An 18,692-nucleotide genomic window follows, 5' to 3' on the forward strand; every position below is an offset into this window, starting at 1 on the left:
TAGTAAAGAAAAAAATCGGAAAACCACTTGGTCACATGAGATAAAAAAATTAAAAAGTGTTATTTCTGGTATAGAACACTCCATCTGCGAGTCCAACACATAATTGGCCAGTTTTTTTGATGGCACCATGGGAAATTCTTGAGTACAAGGTGAAGTGTAATTATTTACTTTTGTTGAATACATTCATTTAATTCCAATTCTACTCTTAGAATAACTATCTAAATTCTACTACTTCTTGTATCAGTCACCAATCAACAGTGGACTAGAATCTACTATAACTGTCAAGAGTACCTGGACTATGGAGGAGGTCACACACCTCGATATATTGAACAGTTACTTATTGGATAGTTTTAGGTATCTAGCAGTAACAAATTAACATTTACACATTGATTAATGATAAGTAATTGTTTAAGTATAAATTATGTAACTTATCCTAATATCATTCCTAAGACATAAGTAACTACTTACTTATATAGAGATTTTTTTTTCTCATCTGGATTTACATAGATTAGTATATAGAGATTAGCATATATGCTATAGGTAACTAGCAGTGGTTGAATGCAGGCTGAAGGATTGATAACAGATGAAAGACTTCAAACCATATAAAACTAAGGATAGTTACTTAAATCTTCTATCTCAATTACGAAACCTACTAAGTACCTCCATCATTGCTATGTATTAGGTAATTAGGTATTGTTACTGATATAGTCAATACCTTCATATGACCATACCTGTTGGCCATACATACTGGCACGAAACTGTAAAATTGATGGTGATCACAATGGATCAGAGATAAGTGATACAGAACCCAAGGACCTTCACAGCCCCAAACAAGAAAGAACATAATATCTTCCTACTAGGAATTTCAATTTAGTATCTCAAGTACTTATGTAAGTGAAAACCTTTCTCTTTGTTGTAATAAGGAAATCATTGAAGTAACTAGTGCCTATTTTCTATTTATTTTAAGTCACTTTGCAACAAACAAGCGGTGATAGACTAGTGGTTAAGATGTCAGCCTCCTGATCAGTTGGGGGTTCAATCCCAGGCACACATTTCAAACTTTTCGGAGCTATGTGGGTTTGAAGAAGCTTAAATTTCACATGCTTTAATGATGAAAGAGACACCTGACAAAAGCAAAGTTTAAGACTTATTTCCTATGAAAGTGTTTTTGAATAGAATGGACCTGACTCAGTCTGGTCCGGTCCAGACCAGGTAATCAATATGAAGGAGCTGCTTAAGTTAAATAAGTTGCTTACTTGCGTATCTCGAGGAGGTTACAGTACAGTGACTTGTCTCATTTTACTGCTTAGTGGCAGAGCTCAAACGTCCATAAAAAAGCTTTGCCTCAAAAATAATAAATTATGTTGAAAGGAATACATGTGGTATTAGAATTATCAATACAATGTATATTTAAAAAAGTTATAAATGTACATGTACAAATAATAATCAACTCCTTCCAAGCATTAATATTTGCACAAAGATCTTACGAAAGCAACACACAACTTGTTTGGTTTTATATTTATTTTCGACGAAATCATATCGACATCACAGCTATTTGCGCAATTGGCAAGGTGAAGAAATTTTGGGAGAATGGAGAGTTAAATATACCTACTTGTACTCTTAAATAACTAAGTACACCTTCGTTATAAAATAATCGTAGTATATCACACTCTATAAACTTAAAAATTATTGAGCGTAGATAACCGTTTCCACGCGTAAGCTAACGGACTCAATTCGATTTACAATTATTATTATTGTGTTAAAATAATAATAACATTTAAGAATGATAAATGAGAATCCAGCTTTCTTTGAGAACTAATAAACAAAGAGAGTTTCCTATTTCTACTTACTTTTAATCGCGTAAGATTCCCGTTTCGTGCAGCATTAAAAACGTGATCGGCGGCTGTATTGAAATCCATAATGGTTTTCTTTGCTATGTAGAAACTCACAATTAACGAAAATCACATAGAAAATAACACTTTTATTTTTCCTTTAATTGCACTATTTCACCACAACAATGCAACCATAATTTTTTCAAAACACTCCGGTCTCCGACACCGCACACTCGCTTTGCAATCGAACAGCTGCAGCCGCAGGCCAACTGCCAGCACACTGCCAGTTGCCAGTCTGCCACAGTGTGACGTGAACATTTGGTTGTTAGGCGCACTTTACACGTACGGATTTGTTGACGTTTAAGCTAAAAGACCATAATATGCCATCAGCTATATTATTCCATAGCTTGCCTTGATAAAGACGTAACTACTCTAATTTTAGATTTAATAATAATATATTTTGAACTAATTTCAGTGCAGCTCTAATAAATATAGTAAAATAAAATCAAGAATAAAATAATAATTTTTTTAATGAAATTTTTTTACCCAAACCCAAACTAACTATACCAGCAAGAAAAAAAATACCTACATTGATAATTAGTCAGTTTATCCATAGGTATATCTATAGATTGTTTAGAACTAAACATTTTCTATCTAAATATTTTAGCAGTTTTGGACATTATTTGTACGATACTTCAATATTAATTTTCCTTCTGTCTTGCAAATTGATGTAATATTTTTCATATTAAGTAAACGAAGAAAACTGGATATAAACTTGAAATTTTTCCGTGAAGGTTTTCTCTTTAAGTTTAGACCACAATGAAAGATTCAGAATTCAGAAAGAAGCTGGAGTTGATCAGTTAGTAACAAAATATAAAACGGTTTATAGGTCCTTGTGGGAATTAAGACCATCACACTATTATATTATCTTTTAAAAGACTTAAAAAGAAACTACACTATATTACTTATATTCGGATTTTTTTTAAGGGCCGATTTATCAATTATCAAATAACTTTTATCTGAGGAATAAAGCGATTTTGACAGTTTTTGTGAAGGAAATCCAAAGGAAATCAGTCAAAACCTCAAAATTCCTCAGATAAAATATATTTGGCGATTGTGAATCAGCCCTTTGTAAGACATTATTATGTTTATCAAATTCCTTGTGATCCTGATCTAAAAGCATTAATAATAAACTTAACTTTATCCAATTTTTTTAACTTCTATAATTTTGTCGTGTATGACCACCTTAATACTGTAGACACGACAATGTCTATTTGACATATTTTTTCAATGTTGCCAGTAACACTTTTATATTCTCGGCGAGATGAAACTTGCACAAATGTTTTCTGTTTGTCGCAAGCATGTGGCGCCGCCATAACCGTTACAGTAACCATAGACCATAGACTATGTTATTTTATTTTTAATTTACCTATTGCTTCTCGAATTTTTGACCTTTGCTGAGTGAACGAATGATGGATGGGTTTGATGGATTTGACAGGCTACAAAACTGCGGCGTGGATTTATGGTTAAAGAATTCCAAGATAGATAACTGTTGCTTGCTGCTTGTATATTGTTTCACATCTTTTATCATAATATTTTGTAAGATTTAACACAGCAGGTGCTGATTGTAGTAAAAGTGGTGTATGTCAAGATAATGTGCTGTAATTCAAAAGTTTTGAGACAAAGTTTATGCATATCATTGTTCTTAGAGCTTAGCCGCGGGTTTCCCGTACGTGTTTTATAGCAGAGGCTGAGAAGGTGGAAATGGTGCCGTCAGTGTTAGTTTTGTATGGATCTAAAGAGAACTTTATTTGATTGTGTGGGATATAAACTTTATTTAAATAAGTTACAAGATGTATCCAACGCCGACGCGGCACCCGTCGGGTTCTGTGAGGGTTTGTGATTTTTTTAAATACTTAATACTATTTGATGCCCGCGACTTTATCCGCGTGAATTTATATTTTTTAAATCTGTGGGATAGATATTTAGATTTTTTTTTGAAATTTTGGATAAAACTTATCCTATGTCTGCCTCCAGGATGCGAGCTGTCTCTGTCCCAAATTTTGTCAAGATTGGTTCAGCAGAGACTTTGAAAAGTTACAGACATACAAATACACTTTCACATTTAATTGTGTTAATGCTCAACTTCACATACTTAAAACACTTTCTTTTATTCTTTTACCTTAAGGCCAGTAAGTTTTTTTTGTAAGTTTGTTTCATTTTAACAAGATGCTTGTTTTTGTGAACTTTCTATTATTTAAATAAAAATTTCTATTTTATGATTATAAATATAGATGATTATGGGTTTAGCTCATGTGTTTAGTTGCCGTAACCCTGACTAGTTTCTACAATATTACTTCTAGAGTATAATAATAGCGGTAATAATCTATATCTATGGTAATGGAAATCACTCACAATAGTTTAAATGCTAAAATATTTTATGATTGTTTTCAGGGTCCCCAGCCTTCAGGTGGACCTATAAAGTTCACTATAGCGGACACTTTAGAGCGTATTAAAGAGGAATTTAACTTTTTACAAGCACAGTATCACACGTGAGTTATATTTTCTTGTCTACTAACAATGAAAACTGCATTCCAAAGTCTAAATAAGGCATTCCATATTCTAGCAGAGCGTATCAGAAACGAGGAAGCAAATCACTTTGTACCCACAGGTCTATGGGATTTCGACTTTGTAGGGATGCAGACCTTGGTTATGCCTAGTGGTTCGGTTGTAAAATGGCGAGGGGGGAACTACGTCAAATAGTTCTTTAGCACACTCTCTTAAATATATCTTGTAAAAAACTGTAAAAACTGTGTGCATGTGAAAGGTGGCAGTACATTAAATAGTTGCTTAATTACTTACAACTTTATTCTTTTACTCAGCTTTTATTAACTTTTGATTGGCTTATGTTACCACAGTTCCTCCAACACATATGAAGCGATTCACTTCCTCATTTCTAATTTGAACTGCTAGGATATTGAGCACTCTTCTGGCATCAGTTTTCCCCTCCACTATTAATATAGGCAGGAGTGAATAGGCATATTTTATGCAAGTGTGTTCCATCTTAGGCTGCATCATCACTTTCTACTTCCTGAGTTTCTGTTCCACACTAAGGAATAGCTGTCGGTTGTACATGTGCACTTATCACTTGCCAGGGGCTTGCAGGCAAGTGCTAGTCTACAAATTAAAAAAAAAACTTTGTCTCTATATTTTGTAAGATCATGAAAATAAAGCTGACTTTTAACAGAGCTCTTTTTTTAACCCCCGACCCAAAAAGAGGGGTGTTATAAGTTTGACTTGTGTATCTGTGTATCTGTCTGTGGCATCGTAGCTCCTAAACTAATGAGCCGATTTTAATTTAATTTTTTGTTTGAAAGGTGGCTTGATCGAAAGTGTTCTTAGCTATAATCCAAGAAAACCGGTTCAGCCATTTGAAAGTTACCAGCTTTTTTCTAGTTACTGTAACCTTCACTTGTCGGGGGTGTTATAAAGTTTTAATTTACCCTTGTTTTGTTGCAGATTAAAATTAGAGTGTGAAAAATTAGCCAGTGAGAAAACTGAAATGCAAAGGCACTACGTTATGGTACCTAAATAGATTTTTGAAAATCGCTTTTTTATTGCAACTGAATATAATAATATAATTTTAGCTAATTATGTCCTTTCTTTTTCAGTATTATGAAATGTCTTATGGCCTTAATGTCGAGATGCATAAACAAGTGAGTTCATTTACATTTATTACCTGACTAAGAGTTAGACAGATCTATAGAGTGTACTTTGATTTGCTCAGACTTAAAAACAAGTCTGTCTCAAAGTTTTATATAAACTTTCAACCCCTACTTAACCCATTTGGGGGTGGCATTTCCAAAAAACCGTGAACAACATATTTCTTCAGTTTTAACCGAAAACCAAAATATGAATTTTCAGGAATATAACTTGTAATATGACAGACATTCATATAAACTTTTACCTAATTTTATCTGACTATGGCGAAGCCAAAAGGAAGGGGTTTGATTTTAGCTGTTTATGTATGTAATATGTATGTTTTTATTAAATACTAGAGGATGCCCGCGACTTCGTCCGCGTGGATTTAGGTTTTTTAAGATCCTGTGGGAACTGCTTGATTTTCCGGGATAAAAAGTTGCCCATGTCAATAACAGGGACGCAAGATACCTTGGTACCAAATTTCATACAAATCAGTTAAGCGGATGGGTTTTTGCGAATCCCGTAGGAACTCTTTGATTTTTCGGGATAAAATTCCTATGTCAATTATGACATAGGCATTTTATCCCGGAATATAAACAGTTCCCACGGGATCTTTAAAAATCTAAATCCACGCGAAGTCGCGGGCATCAGCTATTCTGCTAGTTGATAATATTAATTAACTAGCCGATGCCCGCGACTTCGCCCGCGTGGATTTAGGTTTTTCGAAATCCCGTGGGAACTCTTTGGTTTTCCGGGATAAAAAGTAGCCTATGTGCTAATCCAGGATATTATCTATCTCCATTCCGATTTTCAGCCAAATCCGTCCAGTAGTTTTTGCGTGAAGGAGTAACAAACATACACACACACACACACACACACATACATACAAACTTTCGCCTTTATAATATTAGTGTGATACCTATCTCGCTAATTCCATTGTAGACGGAAATAGCGAAGCGCCTGAGCGCCATCATCGGGCAGGTGCTGCCGTTCCTGGCGGGCGAGCACCAGCAGCAGGTGGCGGCGGCCGTGGACAGAGCTAAGCAGGTCACTATGTCTGAACTTAATGCTATTATCGGGGTAAGTCCAGCACTGCCATGGCCTAGTCTCTCTTTCACTTTGATTACTGCCAAAGTTGGCCAAGTAATTTTCGGTAAAAAAATTTAAAAAAGGAATTATCTGACTGACTGACTATGCTTGATGTTGGTTCGCACGATAACATCAGTTTTAAAGGAATTATATTCCGGGATCACAATAAAGTGGAGATGTTTAAATTAATACTAAAGTTTATATGAGCAATTTATTGACTTGCTAGTCTAGTAGGTTCCGAACGAAAAATAGTTTAGGTAGTATATAAAATGTTTAAGTTAGAGATAGAATATAGATTAGTAGTAGGTTTTATAAAATTTGATTAAGTCGATTGTTAATTTGTTTAATGTAGGTTTAAGTGCTACAGAACTGACATATACACATTGTATACAAGTTCTTTAAAATAAATAAAGATTTAAAAAAAAAACTTTTGTGTTGAATAAGAACGCTATTAGGTTTTTCTGTGAAGAAAATCTCAGTATCAGCTTAGAGTTGGAAAGTTGGCCCAATCACACTATAAAGAGAACGTAGTTCGACGTTTTAACATAGGTCCCTAACTACGTGCATAGGCCAGTTCGAATCGTTCCTTTGTCCCGCATTTACCGCATGATTGCTACTACTCTGCCTCATCGAACCTCTGTATGTAATATCATAATCCTTACTCTGTGCTAAAAGTCAGGTTAGCGTTAGATATTTTTTATACAGCATTATGGTTTATCATCGAGGTAGATTATTATCAAACAAAGTCTTATTTTATTGTAGTCAAGCCTGCTGCTGCCAGAAAAATATCTATTTACATATTATACTTACTAATAGTAGGCTATTTTACTAATAAACCAAATAACTGCCCTAAATACACTTCAATCATTTTGATTATACATATTTTGACTAAATATAATAATAAAATATAATAGTGGTTAATTTTGTTGTATACTATCAGTCTCTAAACTAAACTAAATTGATAGGTCTAAAGCTGAGATCAATAGAGTGCACTTTGACTTTGCTCAGACTTAAGACACTATTAAAACGAGACAGCGTTATACCGTTGGCATAAATCTGTCTCGTTTTAACTGAAACTTAAGTCTAAACAAAGTCAAAGTGCGCTCTATAGATTTCAACTTTAATCAAGTGCTATCCCTTTCTGATGGGAATAAAAGAAACTGCAATTTATTCAGAACTGTCGTTTTAGTTTAGTTTACAGATTGTATTCAACAGAATTGGCCATATTTTCATATTAACAATAGACAACAAAAATAGTAGTAATTCAGCAACATTTATTTAATGTTGTCCACAGCAACAACAACAACACGGCCTCCAGCAACTGCTTGTAAGTTACAACAATACATTGTTGTGCTTGGTATTTATTTTGTTGTTTGTGATTAACAATCCTTTTTTATCACCTTGTTTTAAAGAGTCTTTAGTGTATTATTTTGCGTGACTAATGGTTCATCCTTACATCAACTCTGTACTCGCTAGATTGCACTAGTGAGAAATGTCATTGTTATATGGAAATGTGACTACTTCTGTTGGAAACATTCTCTTAACAAATTGACAGCTCAAGTGTTATTCTTTTTTAGTTATTTCACAGGAAGCATTATGGAAGCAATAGCAATACCTTTAGACCTGTAATTTTAGTTTATACTAGCTGACGCCAGCGACTTCGTCCTCGTGGATTTAGGTTTTTTGAAATCCTGTGGGAACTCTTTGGTTTTCCGGGATAAGAAGTAGCCTATGTGCTAGTCCAGGATATTGTCTATCTCCATTCCGAATTTCAGCCAAATCCGTCCAGTGGTTTTTGCGTGATGGAGTAACAAACATACACACACACAAACTTTCGCCTTTATAATATTAGTGTGATAATTGTGTTGCAGCTAAAATGAAAGGTCTTAATGTATTGTTGTCCCTTTCATAATGCTCCCTATGGAAAAGGATAGCACTAGATGTAGACCAGTCAAATAAGTTTTATTTTGAGATTGTATACAACAGAATTTGCCACACTATATTGTGATTTTGTTGTACGTACAGATTGACAGATAACATCCTCACCAGTGACTTAAAATTTTACACTATTGGCTGAGGGCACATTATTTTATTTTTCAATGTTTTTAGTATGGTATAGAACTTAGATTAACAGAGCTCTCTCCGTCACTCGCTTCATACAATCGTAGTTCCAATTTCATTTGAATATTAAGCAACCAAAGTCCATGAAAATTTACAGACATATTCTAGAAACTAATATCTGTGTCTGTGGTGTTTTAGATTTTTCTAAAATTATGTAAGTAGTTTTAAAATTACAGGGGCTCAAAGATTTGTATGAAAATTTATAGACCCCGTAACTTTGAAACCGAATATTTTAACAGAAATCTGGAAAACCACAGACATAGATATTAGTTTCTAGAATATGTCTGCAAAATTTCATGGACTTTGGTTGCTTAATATTCAAATGAAATTGGAACTACGTTTGTATGAAGCGAGTGACGGAGAAACCCCTCTTAATAGAAGTTTTTACTGTTTAGATATTGTTTAGATTAGATAAATGTTATTCATGTTTACACATTTTTATGACGTCTACTGTAAAATGGTAATGAAATGATGATGCGAGTTTTAAGTATACTATGTTTGCTTTTAGTAAAATATGTATTACATTTGTAATTATTTGATAAGAAGTATGACTAACACACATTATTATTGACTGGATGATGCCCGCAACTTGGTCCGCGTGGATTTAGGTTTTTAAAATCCTGAGGGAACTCTGATTTTCCGCAATAAAAAGTAGCCTTTGTCAGTCATTTTTGGATAATTTCGAACTACAACAGAATTATAAACAATTTTAATTCAGGACTTCGTCTGTGTTGGTGCTAGCTGGCGGGCGTGCTCTGCCTTTTAGAGTGTTTTTCTTGTTAAAACTGACTGGAAAGTGCTCTAAGGGGGTGCCGTGCGTACGTCGGCGTGCGCCGGCACAGACGGGGTCCACTAACTTGTTACAAATAACTACAAACTTGACATTGGCTAATTTTTGTAAAGCCAGACGAGAGAGAAAAAAAAATTAATTCAATAAATTGATTGTTTCCTATCACGTTTCATTAAAATTTTAATTTTGTAGTTACTGATACTAAGTAACTACATAATTAAAAGTTTAATCAGTTTATTTTGCCATTGTTTATAAAATGTAATAGGAAAGTTTATAGTTTCAAACTTCACATTTCATTAGGTTTTTAAGCACCAATAACTCATGAATTTATTGCTTATTTTGCACATGTTTTGTGATATCATTTACAATACCTACTTGCATGTTTATTGTTTAGATGTCGAAATACATATCGGTCGATTGATAAGTAGCACCTTTTGATAAGGATTTTATTATTTTAACGTACAATACCGCTTGGTAAGTCAATTTTTAGGGTTCCGTACCTCAAAAGAAAAAACGGAACCCTTATAAGATCACTTTGGTGTCTGTCTGTCTGTCTGTGTGACTGTCTGTCTGTCAAGAAAACCTATAGGTTACTTCCCGTTAATCTGGAATCATGAAATTTGGCAGATAGGTAGGTCTTATACGGTATACCACAAGTAACGGAAAAATCGGAAAACCGTGAATTTGTGGTTAAATCACAAAAAAGACATAATATGTTTCAATTTTCAAAGTAATATTCACCAAGTGGGGTACATATGATATGTAAAGGCTTTCTTTACCTGTACATTTTAAAACAGATTTTTAATTTATTTTTACGCATTATAGTTTTTGATATATCGCGCAAAATGTCGGAAAAAATACCTGAGTACGGAACCCTCGGTGCGCGAGTCTGACTCGCACTTGACCAGTTTTTGAGATTATTAAAATAACATTGACCGTGACATCATTTAAATTATTTTAATAGATCCCTTGTCTTGGCAAGCCTAACCTGAAACTGTCATACATCAATAATGATACGTCAATATGACACATTATCCATTTATCGTACTGTCTCGCGTACGATGCGTGTGATGGATGACCTCGCAGCGTCGCGCTGGGGTAGCGATGAGACTAGGGCTTCCAATACCGGGATCCCGGACTTTTTTCGTCATTTTTAGGGTTCCCTACCTCAAAAGGTAAATCGGAATCCTTATAGGATCACTTTGTTGTCTGTTCGAAAGTTTGATGTGTTATCTTTTCTGCCGGGCATTTAACTATGTCGGCAATTTAAGTAGGGACTTTTTACTTATACAATTATTTTTGTTAACAGTACACGATGAACTTTTTTCAATTTTTGTATAGATTTTTTTTAAATATTCTCATGTCTTATCTAGATTTTGTGTTGTCGTAGCAACAGATCCACGCGTCAGCCGGTTTGCCGCATGGAGTTGGTGCTGGGGCCTTGTTGGGCGCAGGGGGCCTTCTCTTCCCCAGCGCGGGGCCCCCACCGGCCCCACACCTTCCACCGCCTGCGCATAAGGTATAAAAAATAGAGGGGTCTTCGAGGGCGCGTTTGGAACCCTCGTAGCTTTAGTTTTAAGTTCACGTAATTTATCACTATTGCTCCACTGTAGTTGTTAAATTCAACAATATTATAGAAAATCAAGAAGCGTACAGTGGAATAAATGACTTTGATTTTAACTTTGACATCCAGATTAATTGATTCACGCGCAACGCAAACCCGGAATAGAAATAATTTTTATGCAATTAAAAAGAAGTATTTCTGAACCGTCAAATGCATCTACCACTGGTTTGAATTGCCTTTCCTACCGAGAAGAAGAATCAAGAAACTCTGCGGTTGGTTTTGTCGATTAGATTCGAAAACGATTTGATATACAACATTATACCGTGTATAAAAGTAATTGCTGTCTCGCACATTGCTGGAGTGAGTTTAATAGTGTATAGATAACTAGATGAGGCCCGCGACTTCGTCCGCGTGGATTTTGGTTTTTGAAAATCCCTTTGTTTTTCCGGTATAAAAAGTTGTCTATGTCAGTTCCAAGCTACCTATGTACCAAATTCCATATAAATCGGTTAAACGGATGGGCCCTGAAAAGCTAGCAGACAGGCAGACAGACATATTCGCATTTATAATATTAATAAGTATGGATATTGGTTTGAAAATTATATGTATGTATTTAAAATGTATTTTATTTCTTTGAAGGGTTTCTTTATGTACCATCAGGTGGAACTGCCTCCCCCCTCGGATATAAAGCCGCCCGTGTTACCGGGCGGGCCTGCCCCTCCACCCCTTTTACCCGGACAACCTCCCCCTCGGGAAGATGACCGGATCTCCTCCCGAGCAATGAACCAGCAGGTAAGAATAGAATAGAATAAGCATATTTTTATTCAAGTAAACTTTCACAAGTGCTTTCGAATCGTCAAAACAATTTACCACTAAAAAAGACTTTGTGAGCTGGCTTCAGTTCCCATACGAATGGAAATCTTTTCTAAACATTTATTATTGAAATTTCTGATTCCTAACTGGAATCATTAAAACCTCTTTTTCTACAAAAAATATTGGTCAATTTTTGAAAAAGTTAAGACAATCATCATGCTAATAAAATGTCAGTTCGTGATAGTATTGATGATTACTGTTAAGATACCATAAAAAGTATGTTTTTTTTAATCCTGTGTTTGTTTTTTAAAAGTTCACAATATATTGCAAATAAAATTTATCTTTATATCTAGCAACAAAGACGCTCAGTGTCACCGCACGAGCGCGAACAGAAGTACCGGCCGCGGTCGCCCAATGAGCCGGAAGCTTTAGACGCCAAGAGACGGAAGGAGGAGAAGGTCGGCCATGTGAGTCTGTGTAGTGTATGTGTCGCTTCCCTACTCCGCGCCGCTTGTTGTGTGGTCACCGGTGGCTACTTGTTGGGCACATGTGTAAAATTAAAAAAAAAACTGATACTTTACATACTAACGGTATTTATTGAAAGAAATGTCTCCTGAAAGTCGATTAATCGTAGTTAGCAAAGATCAATAGTTCGGTTTGACCAATACCAGAGATTAGAACTTGGTTAGGATGGGTTAGAGTTTGGTTTGGATGGGTTAGGGTTAGGTTAGGATGGGTTTGGTTAACGGCCGCGGTCGCCCATTGAGCCTGAAGCTTTGGATGTGAAGCGACGGAAGGAAAAAGTCGGCCACGTTAGTCTGTCTGTTACGAAACTTAGTTAACATCGCCACTGGAAGAGCTGACATGTCTACCAGTGTCTTAGCATAGTGTTATGTCAATAGAATTTATGAATGAAAGTTTAAAAAAAAACTATGTAGATAAACAATTTTTTGTCTTTGAATGACTATGTAGGCAACAGTCTCAGACTTGAAGCAAAAAGTAGCTAACATGAAAATGAGTGGACTATAAGATAACAGGTTGTTAAGCATAAAAATGTATGTAATACTAGAGGATGCCCGCGACTTCGTCCGCGTGGATTTGGGTTTTTAAAGATCCGGTGGGAACTGTTTGATTTTCCGGTATAAAATGCCTATGTCAATTACAGGGACGCAAGCCACCTCGGTACCAAATTTCATACAAATCGGTTAAGCGGATGGGTTTTTAGGAATTCCGTGGGAACTCTTTGATTTTCCGGAATAAAAAGTAGCCTATTTCCGCTCCCGGGAAGCTAGCCCTGTACGCCTCAGAATCGGTTAAACTGTTGGGCCGTGAAAAGGTAGCAGACAGACAGACGCACTTTCGCATTTATAATATTAGTATGGATATGTGTTGTATTTGTAGTTTTTAGTTGTACTTAACATTTTAAAAATATGTTGTCCAACAATTCGCCACCAAATTCCAGAGCTTGAGATTTACGCTTTTCAATACACTCCATTATTGTTGCTTCATTTTTATCGCTGTGATCACTAGATTGCTAGATTTAAGATAAAAAAGTTAATCAATATTGATGACCCATTTTAAAAATAACGTCAAATTCTAGGACAGTGATGCTGAGAAAAGCGACCAGGACCTAGTTGTTGATGTGGCGAATGAGGTAAATTATAGATATTATTATTAATTAAGGAATTTCTTTGATAATTTATTTACAGAAATGGTTCTATTCTAATATATAAAACACTGTCTGTTATAAACTTGCAACCACCCTTAAAACCATCCAACCAATGTGCCCCAAACCTGAATTTATTTGTAATGTCATGCCAAGAACCTAAATGGTCCAACCTGTTGTAACTTGGAACTTTGAATTATTCCAGAACGAAATAAAAAACAACAATATTTGTAGTTAAGAAGGTCTAAAATCCTTTTCAGAAACACTCAATATTTTTGAAATCTTAAATCCTTTACAAACATAGACACCACCATATTTAGTCAATAACGTCTGAAATTCTTTCAGGAGGAAAGAGGATCTCCAAGTGTGAGGACGGAAGCTGGCGAGAGGACTGAGAACGGCCCGCGGCCGCCCTCGAGATCTGGCTCTTCATCCAGTCGCTCCACACCTAAAAGTTCAAAAGACGTTAGTATTATTTCAGAATTCTTAAAGAGATGTAGCTTCCTTCTAGCGCACTCTCTAGCGCTTCCCATACAAACGTAATTTGGTTCTCATTTAGACATCCAATCTAAAGAAATGTTTTAGAAACAAACTTTATGTGTGTGATAAACTGTTTTGGATTGGATAGCAAAACATATTGGATATTTAATTATATTTTATGCACTATGTTCATTGATAAATAAATCCCAATTCTTAGTCCAATTTATGTAAAAAAGTGTAGTTTCAAAGTTACACCTGCTCAAAGATTTGTGCATAAATCTTTGCACCTGTGTAACCTTAAAGTTTTGAAAGTTACGGGATTTGATTTAGAGTCGCATAATATTCGTACTGTAATTTTCGTCAATCATTATGGTTTTCAGGAAAAGCCCGGTACGCCAGGGTCAAAAAACCGCGCGCCCACGCCCACGGGGCGGTACGCGTTTCCAGCCTACGCGGGGTACAATAGACCTCCCTTGCCCTATGACGGATCCATGGCCCGGACGAACGGCATGCCGCCCGCTAAACCGTAAGCAGCAAATATATCTAGATGGAAAACTTTATTACACACAAAACAAGAACAAAGAAAAACCGGCCATGTGCGAGTCAGACTCGTACACCGAGGGTTCCGTATCTGGTATTTTTTCCGACATTTTGCACGATAAATCAAGAACTATTATGCATAAAATAAAAATCTGTTTTAGAATGTACAAGTAAAGCCCTTTCATATGATACTTCACTTGGTATAGTTATCTTGCTTTGAAAATTGAAACACATTTTATTTTTTTATTTTTTGAGATGTAACCACAAAGTCACGGTTTTCGGATTTTTTCCACAGACACAGTAAATGCTGAGTTGGGTCTATTTTGGTACTATACACCACCATCTTATTTTGAGTCACTATATTGTTATTTATCTATACTATCTGTGGCTCCAAATAAACACTTTTTCTTTAAAAAAAAATGTTATTTCCAGTGCGTATTCGTACCACACATGCGGCGGTCCGCTCCAACCCGTGCCGTTCCCAGCGGACGCGCTAGTGGGGCCAGGGATCCCGCGGGGCGCGCGAGTCGTGGCCGCGTTGCCGCACGGGGAGGTAGTGTGTGCCGTGGCGTTGTCGCTGAGCAACAGCGCGAGGCACGCCTACACCGGGGGCAAGGGCTGCGTCAAACTGTGGGACATCACCAACCCAGGCTCGCCCACCACGCTAGAGCCGTTGTCGCAGCTGGATTGTTTGGTAAGTCGAGTCCAGAGGTATTATACCGCTGGACAACAGTGCGAGGCACGCCTACACCGAGAGGAAGGGCTGCGTCGAACTGTGGGACATCACCAACCCAGGCTCTCCAACCACGCTAGAGCTGTTGTCGCAGCTGGATATTGAAATCTCAGGCTGTCTTACTACACTCGCGGTTCATCTTTACCCTAAAGAAATAAGTACTTCATACAGTCATTCGAGGAGTCATATAGACACCCTAAAGAAATAAGCACTTCATACAGTCATTTGAGGAGTCATATAGACAGAGCAATCGGTGTCGGCAATGTTTCCGCAGCCTTCATACATTTTTTTTTATAGTAAAACATCTTCAGGCATGAATTGAGAGTGACCCAGATCTTTTATCGGACGTAAGTAACTTTGCGTATCTAGGTGACGGCAACTTTCTATTTGCGTTGACCTCGTTGCCGTGGCAACAGAGTGAACTAGAGTGAGGGAACTATCGGTTCGATGCTGAATCTACTTCATGTCAAAATATTAGGCTATGGTGACATGGAATCAGAAAAATAGGGCTACCTGCGTCAAATGCGCTAAAATTTGCTGCCTGCCAGTGACGTTGATGCCTCGACGTTTTGTTAGAAAAACTGTTGTGAGCATGCGACCACAATGTTGTGGATCTAAGCCTTTACTAACTTTGATTTGTTCTTTCCAGCAAAGGGATAACTACATAAGATCAGTGAAGTTACTACCGGATGGTCGGACATTATTAGTGGGTGGTGAAGCATCCAACTTGTCAATATGGGACCTATCATCACCCACTCCGAGAATGCGAGCAGAACTAACCTCGTCCGCGCCCGCGTGTTATGCTCTCGCTATCAGTCCAGATTCCAAGGTAATCAATATCCATCGCTCATTGTTGACACCCCTTTCCATTACCTCTTTCTAAGTCCTATCTCTGTCTCTCTTTTTATCTTCTCCCTCCCTGTATTTTCTCTTTCTTTGCGTGTGTAGTCTCTCTTTCTCTCTCCGCGTGTGTCCTCTCTTTCTATCTCTTTCCGACCAAATCCTTCCGCATTTTAGTCTTCTAAGGTTGAGATCAGTTTGACTTTGCTCAGATTTAAGACACTGTTAAAACGAGACAGCGTTATATCGCTGGCATAAATCTGTCTCGTTTGAATGAAACTTAAGTCTGAGCAAAGTCAAAGTACGCTCTATAGATCTCAGCCTAAGAGTATGGGAATGGGTGTTTCCTGTTTCACTTAATATTTTTTCCCTTATCATGTTCAAAGAATTTCAGTTTTGAGTCCCCAAAATAATATTGTAAAACTAAAAATTCCAGGTATGCTTCAGTTGCTGTTCAGATGGCAATATAGCGGTATGGGATCTCCACAATCAAACGTTAGTTAGGCAATTCCAAGGTAAGATTATTATGACACAACTAACTAGCATGTCTGCCCTGGTTTCGCTCAGGTAGAATTTCTGGAAACCCTTTTGTAGTGGGGGGGGGGTCTATGCTCTAGAAAGAATCTTTATGCGAAATCTCCAATCTTTAGACCCCAGCTGGTTTAGGCTGTATGTTGATAAGTTAGTCAGTCAGTTCCTTCTTTTATAATGCAGTAGAGTACAGCTAAAAATCTTTGTTTTTTAAATGTCCATACATGACCCCTGGGGGTCCACCTGGACCACTTTGGGAACTAATGATTTACAAGGCACATTCATTTATTCTAGGTCACACGGACGGGGCATCGTGTATAGACATAAGTCCAGACGGCACGCGGCTATGGACTGGTGGCCTCGACAACACGGTGCGATCCTGGGACTTACGGGAAGGCAGGCAGTTGCATCAGCACGATTTCAACAGTCAGATCTTCTCGCTAGGATACTGTCCTACTGGTAAGTTCCACTTATAGGTATAAGTTCAGATGATCAAGGTTATGGATAGACTTGTAGTCTCGACAATATAAGGTGATACGAAAACTAGCAAGAACCTAACTAACTAACTAAAGAAACTAGAAGGAAAGGTATCAAAAAACCGCACGTGAATGTTGATACTTGTGCTCAATTTCTTGTTTTGCTAATGTTCTATGGTATTTTGTTAATGTTATAGTATTTCTAAGATCAATATTTATTTATTCAAAAAACTTGCACACAAACGTATATAATGAAAACATTGGAAGAAACTATACTAGATGGTGCAAAGGCGGCCTTATTGCTATAGTATTCTTTTATAGGCAACCTTTTGTGTACGGATTTAGTGACCAGAGCGCGGAATGGTGCACAAAGTAAAATTAATAAGCATAAAAGTAAAACATATCATTACAAATATCAATATGTATAATACTTATCGAATATTTATTTGGTGGTGACAGGAATAGCTAAAAAATAACTAACTTTTGCTTCCCAGGTTCCTGGCTAGCGGTAGGCATGGAAAACTCCCACGTGGAAGTGTTACACGCGGGCAAACCTGACCGCTACCAGTTGGTGCTACACGAGTCATGCGTGCTCTCGCTGCGGTTCGCGGCCGCGGGGAAGTGGTTCGTCTCTACCGGGAAAGACAACCTCCTCAACGCGTGGCGGACACCCTACGGGGCTAGCATATTCCAGGTAACAAGCGTATATTAAAATCTATATGATACCCGCGCCTTCGTCCGCGTGGATTTAGGGGGTTTTTTTTTAAAATCTCGTGGGAATTTGATTTTCTGGGATAAAAAGTAGCCTATGTCCTTCCCCGGGATGTAAGCTAACTCTGTTAGCAACCAACCCTTTTATCAAAATTGGTTAAATTAGGGTTAATTAAAAGAAACCCTTGACTGCAATCTCACTTTGTAGTGATGATGCAGGATAATCTAGAAGAGCTATAGTATGGCAGTTTGCCCATTATAGGTTTGTAAAGCGCCACCATGCTTCAACGCTAAGCTACTTGCCATAACAGCTTGGTTGGTTCTCTCCCACCAAAAAATAGCATAAATATAAATAAGTGCAAACTTTGTATCTTTTGTTTGCAGACTAAAGAATCATCATCGGTGCTCAGTTGTGATATATCGGCGGACGATAAGTTTATAGTGACAGGTTCAGGTGATAAGAAAGCGACAGTGTACGAAGTAATGTACTGATACAGTGAAGTGCAATGCAGTGATATAAGTGAAGTGAAAATCTCAATAGGCGGTAAAGATGGGGTTCATACTCTCCAGTGTGGAGGTCACACCCATGTGAGTGTGACGGTGGGTCGAAATAAATGGTCTATCACATGAAAAGCAGTTTTATTTTAGTTATAATATACTACATGTCTGTGTCTTCGTCTGAGTGGACTTAGGTTTTCAAAAATCCCATGGGAACTCTTTTTCCAGGATAAGTAGCCTGGGGTGCAAGCTATCTCTACTAAATCAGTAATATCCACGACTTTGTCAGTGTGTTTAAAAATTGGA

The 18,692-nt window shown here is 37.0% G+C and overlaps 2 protein-coding genes across 12 annotated transcripts in view; one reads left to right on the forward strand and one right to left on the reverse strand.

Annotated features, from left to right (window-relative positions):
• Positions 1–2,135, reverse strand: part of LOC123874652 (protein fem-1 homolog CG6966) — an 88,050-nt gene extending 85,915 nt beyond the window's left edge. The window contains exon 1 of the mRNA XM_045920154.1: positions 1,851–2,135. Within this exon, the coding sequence (XP_045776110.1) occupies positions 1,851–1,919 (69 nt within the window). The 5' untranslated portion in view covers positions 1,920–2,135. The remainder of the gene's footprint in view (positions 1–1,850) is intronic.
• A 1,162-nt stretch (positions 2,136–3,297) lies between these two features.
• Positions 3,298–18,521, forward strand: LOC123874650 (protein groucho-like). Of its 11 annotated transcripts, none has more exons than XM_045920141.1 (18): positions 3,298–3,727; positions 4,287–4,384; positions 5,352–5,415; positions 5,504–5,548; positions 6,477–6,614; positions 7,918–7,950; positions 10,925–11,053; positions 11,759–11,890; positions 12,265–12,393; positions 13,512–13,565; positions 13,923–14,042; positions 14,438–14,583; positions 15,030–15,291; positions 15,980–16,159; positions 16,607–16,685; positions 16,996–17,160; positions 17,672–17,871; positions 18,273–18,521. In XM_045920141.1, exons 1-18 carry the CDS (start codon positions 3,686–3,688, stop codon positions 18,378–18,380), a joined length of 2,124 nt encoding a protein of 707 aa, XP_045776097.1. In that variant the 5' UTR covers positions 3,298–3,685; the 3' UTR covers positions 18,381–18,521. The 11 variants fall into 11 exon arrangements, with proteins under 11 accessions (XP_045776097.1, XP_045776100.1, XP_045776101.1 ...); XM_045920144.1 differs by having other exon boundaries at positions 12,265–12,378; XM_045920145.1 differs by having other exon boundaries at positions 12,265–12,369.
• The last annotated feature ends 171 nt before the right edge of the window (positions 18,522–18,692 follow it).

The sequence above is a fragment of the Maniola jurtina genome, chromosome 18 (assembly GCF_905333055.1).
Source record: "Maniola jurtina chromosome 18, ilManJurt1.1, whole genome shotgun sequence".
Lineage (NCBI taxonomy): Eukaryota > Metazoa > Arthropoda > Insecta > Lepidoptera > Nymphalidae > Maniola > Maniola jurtina.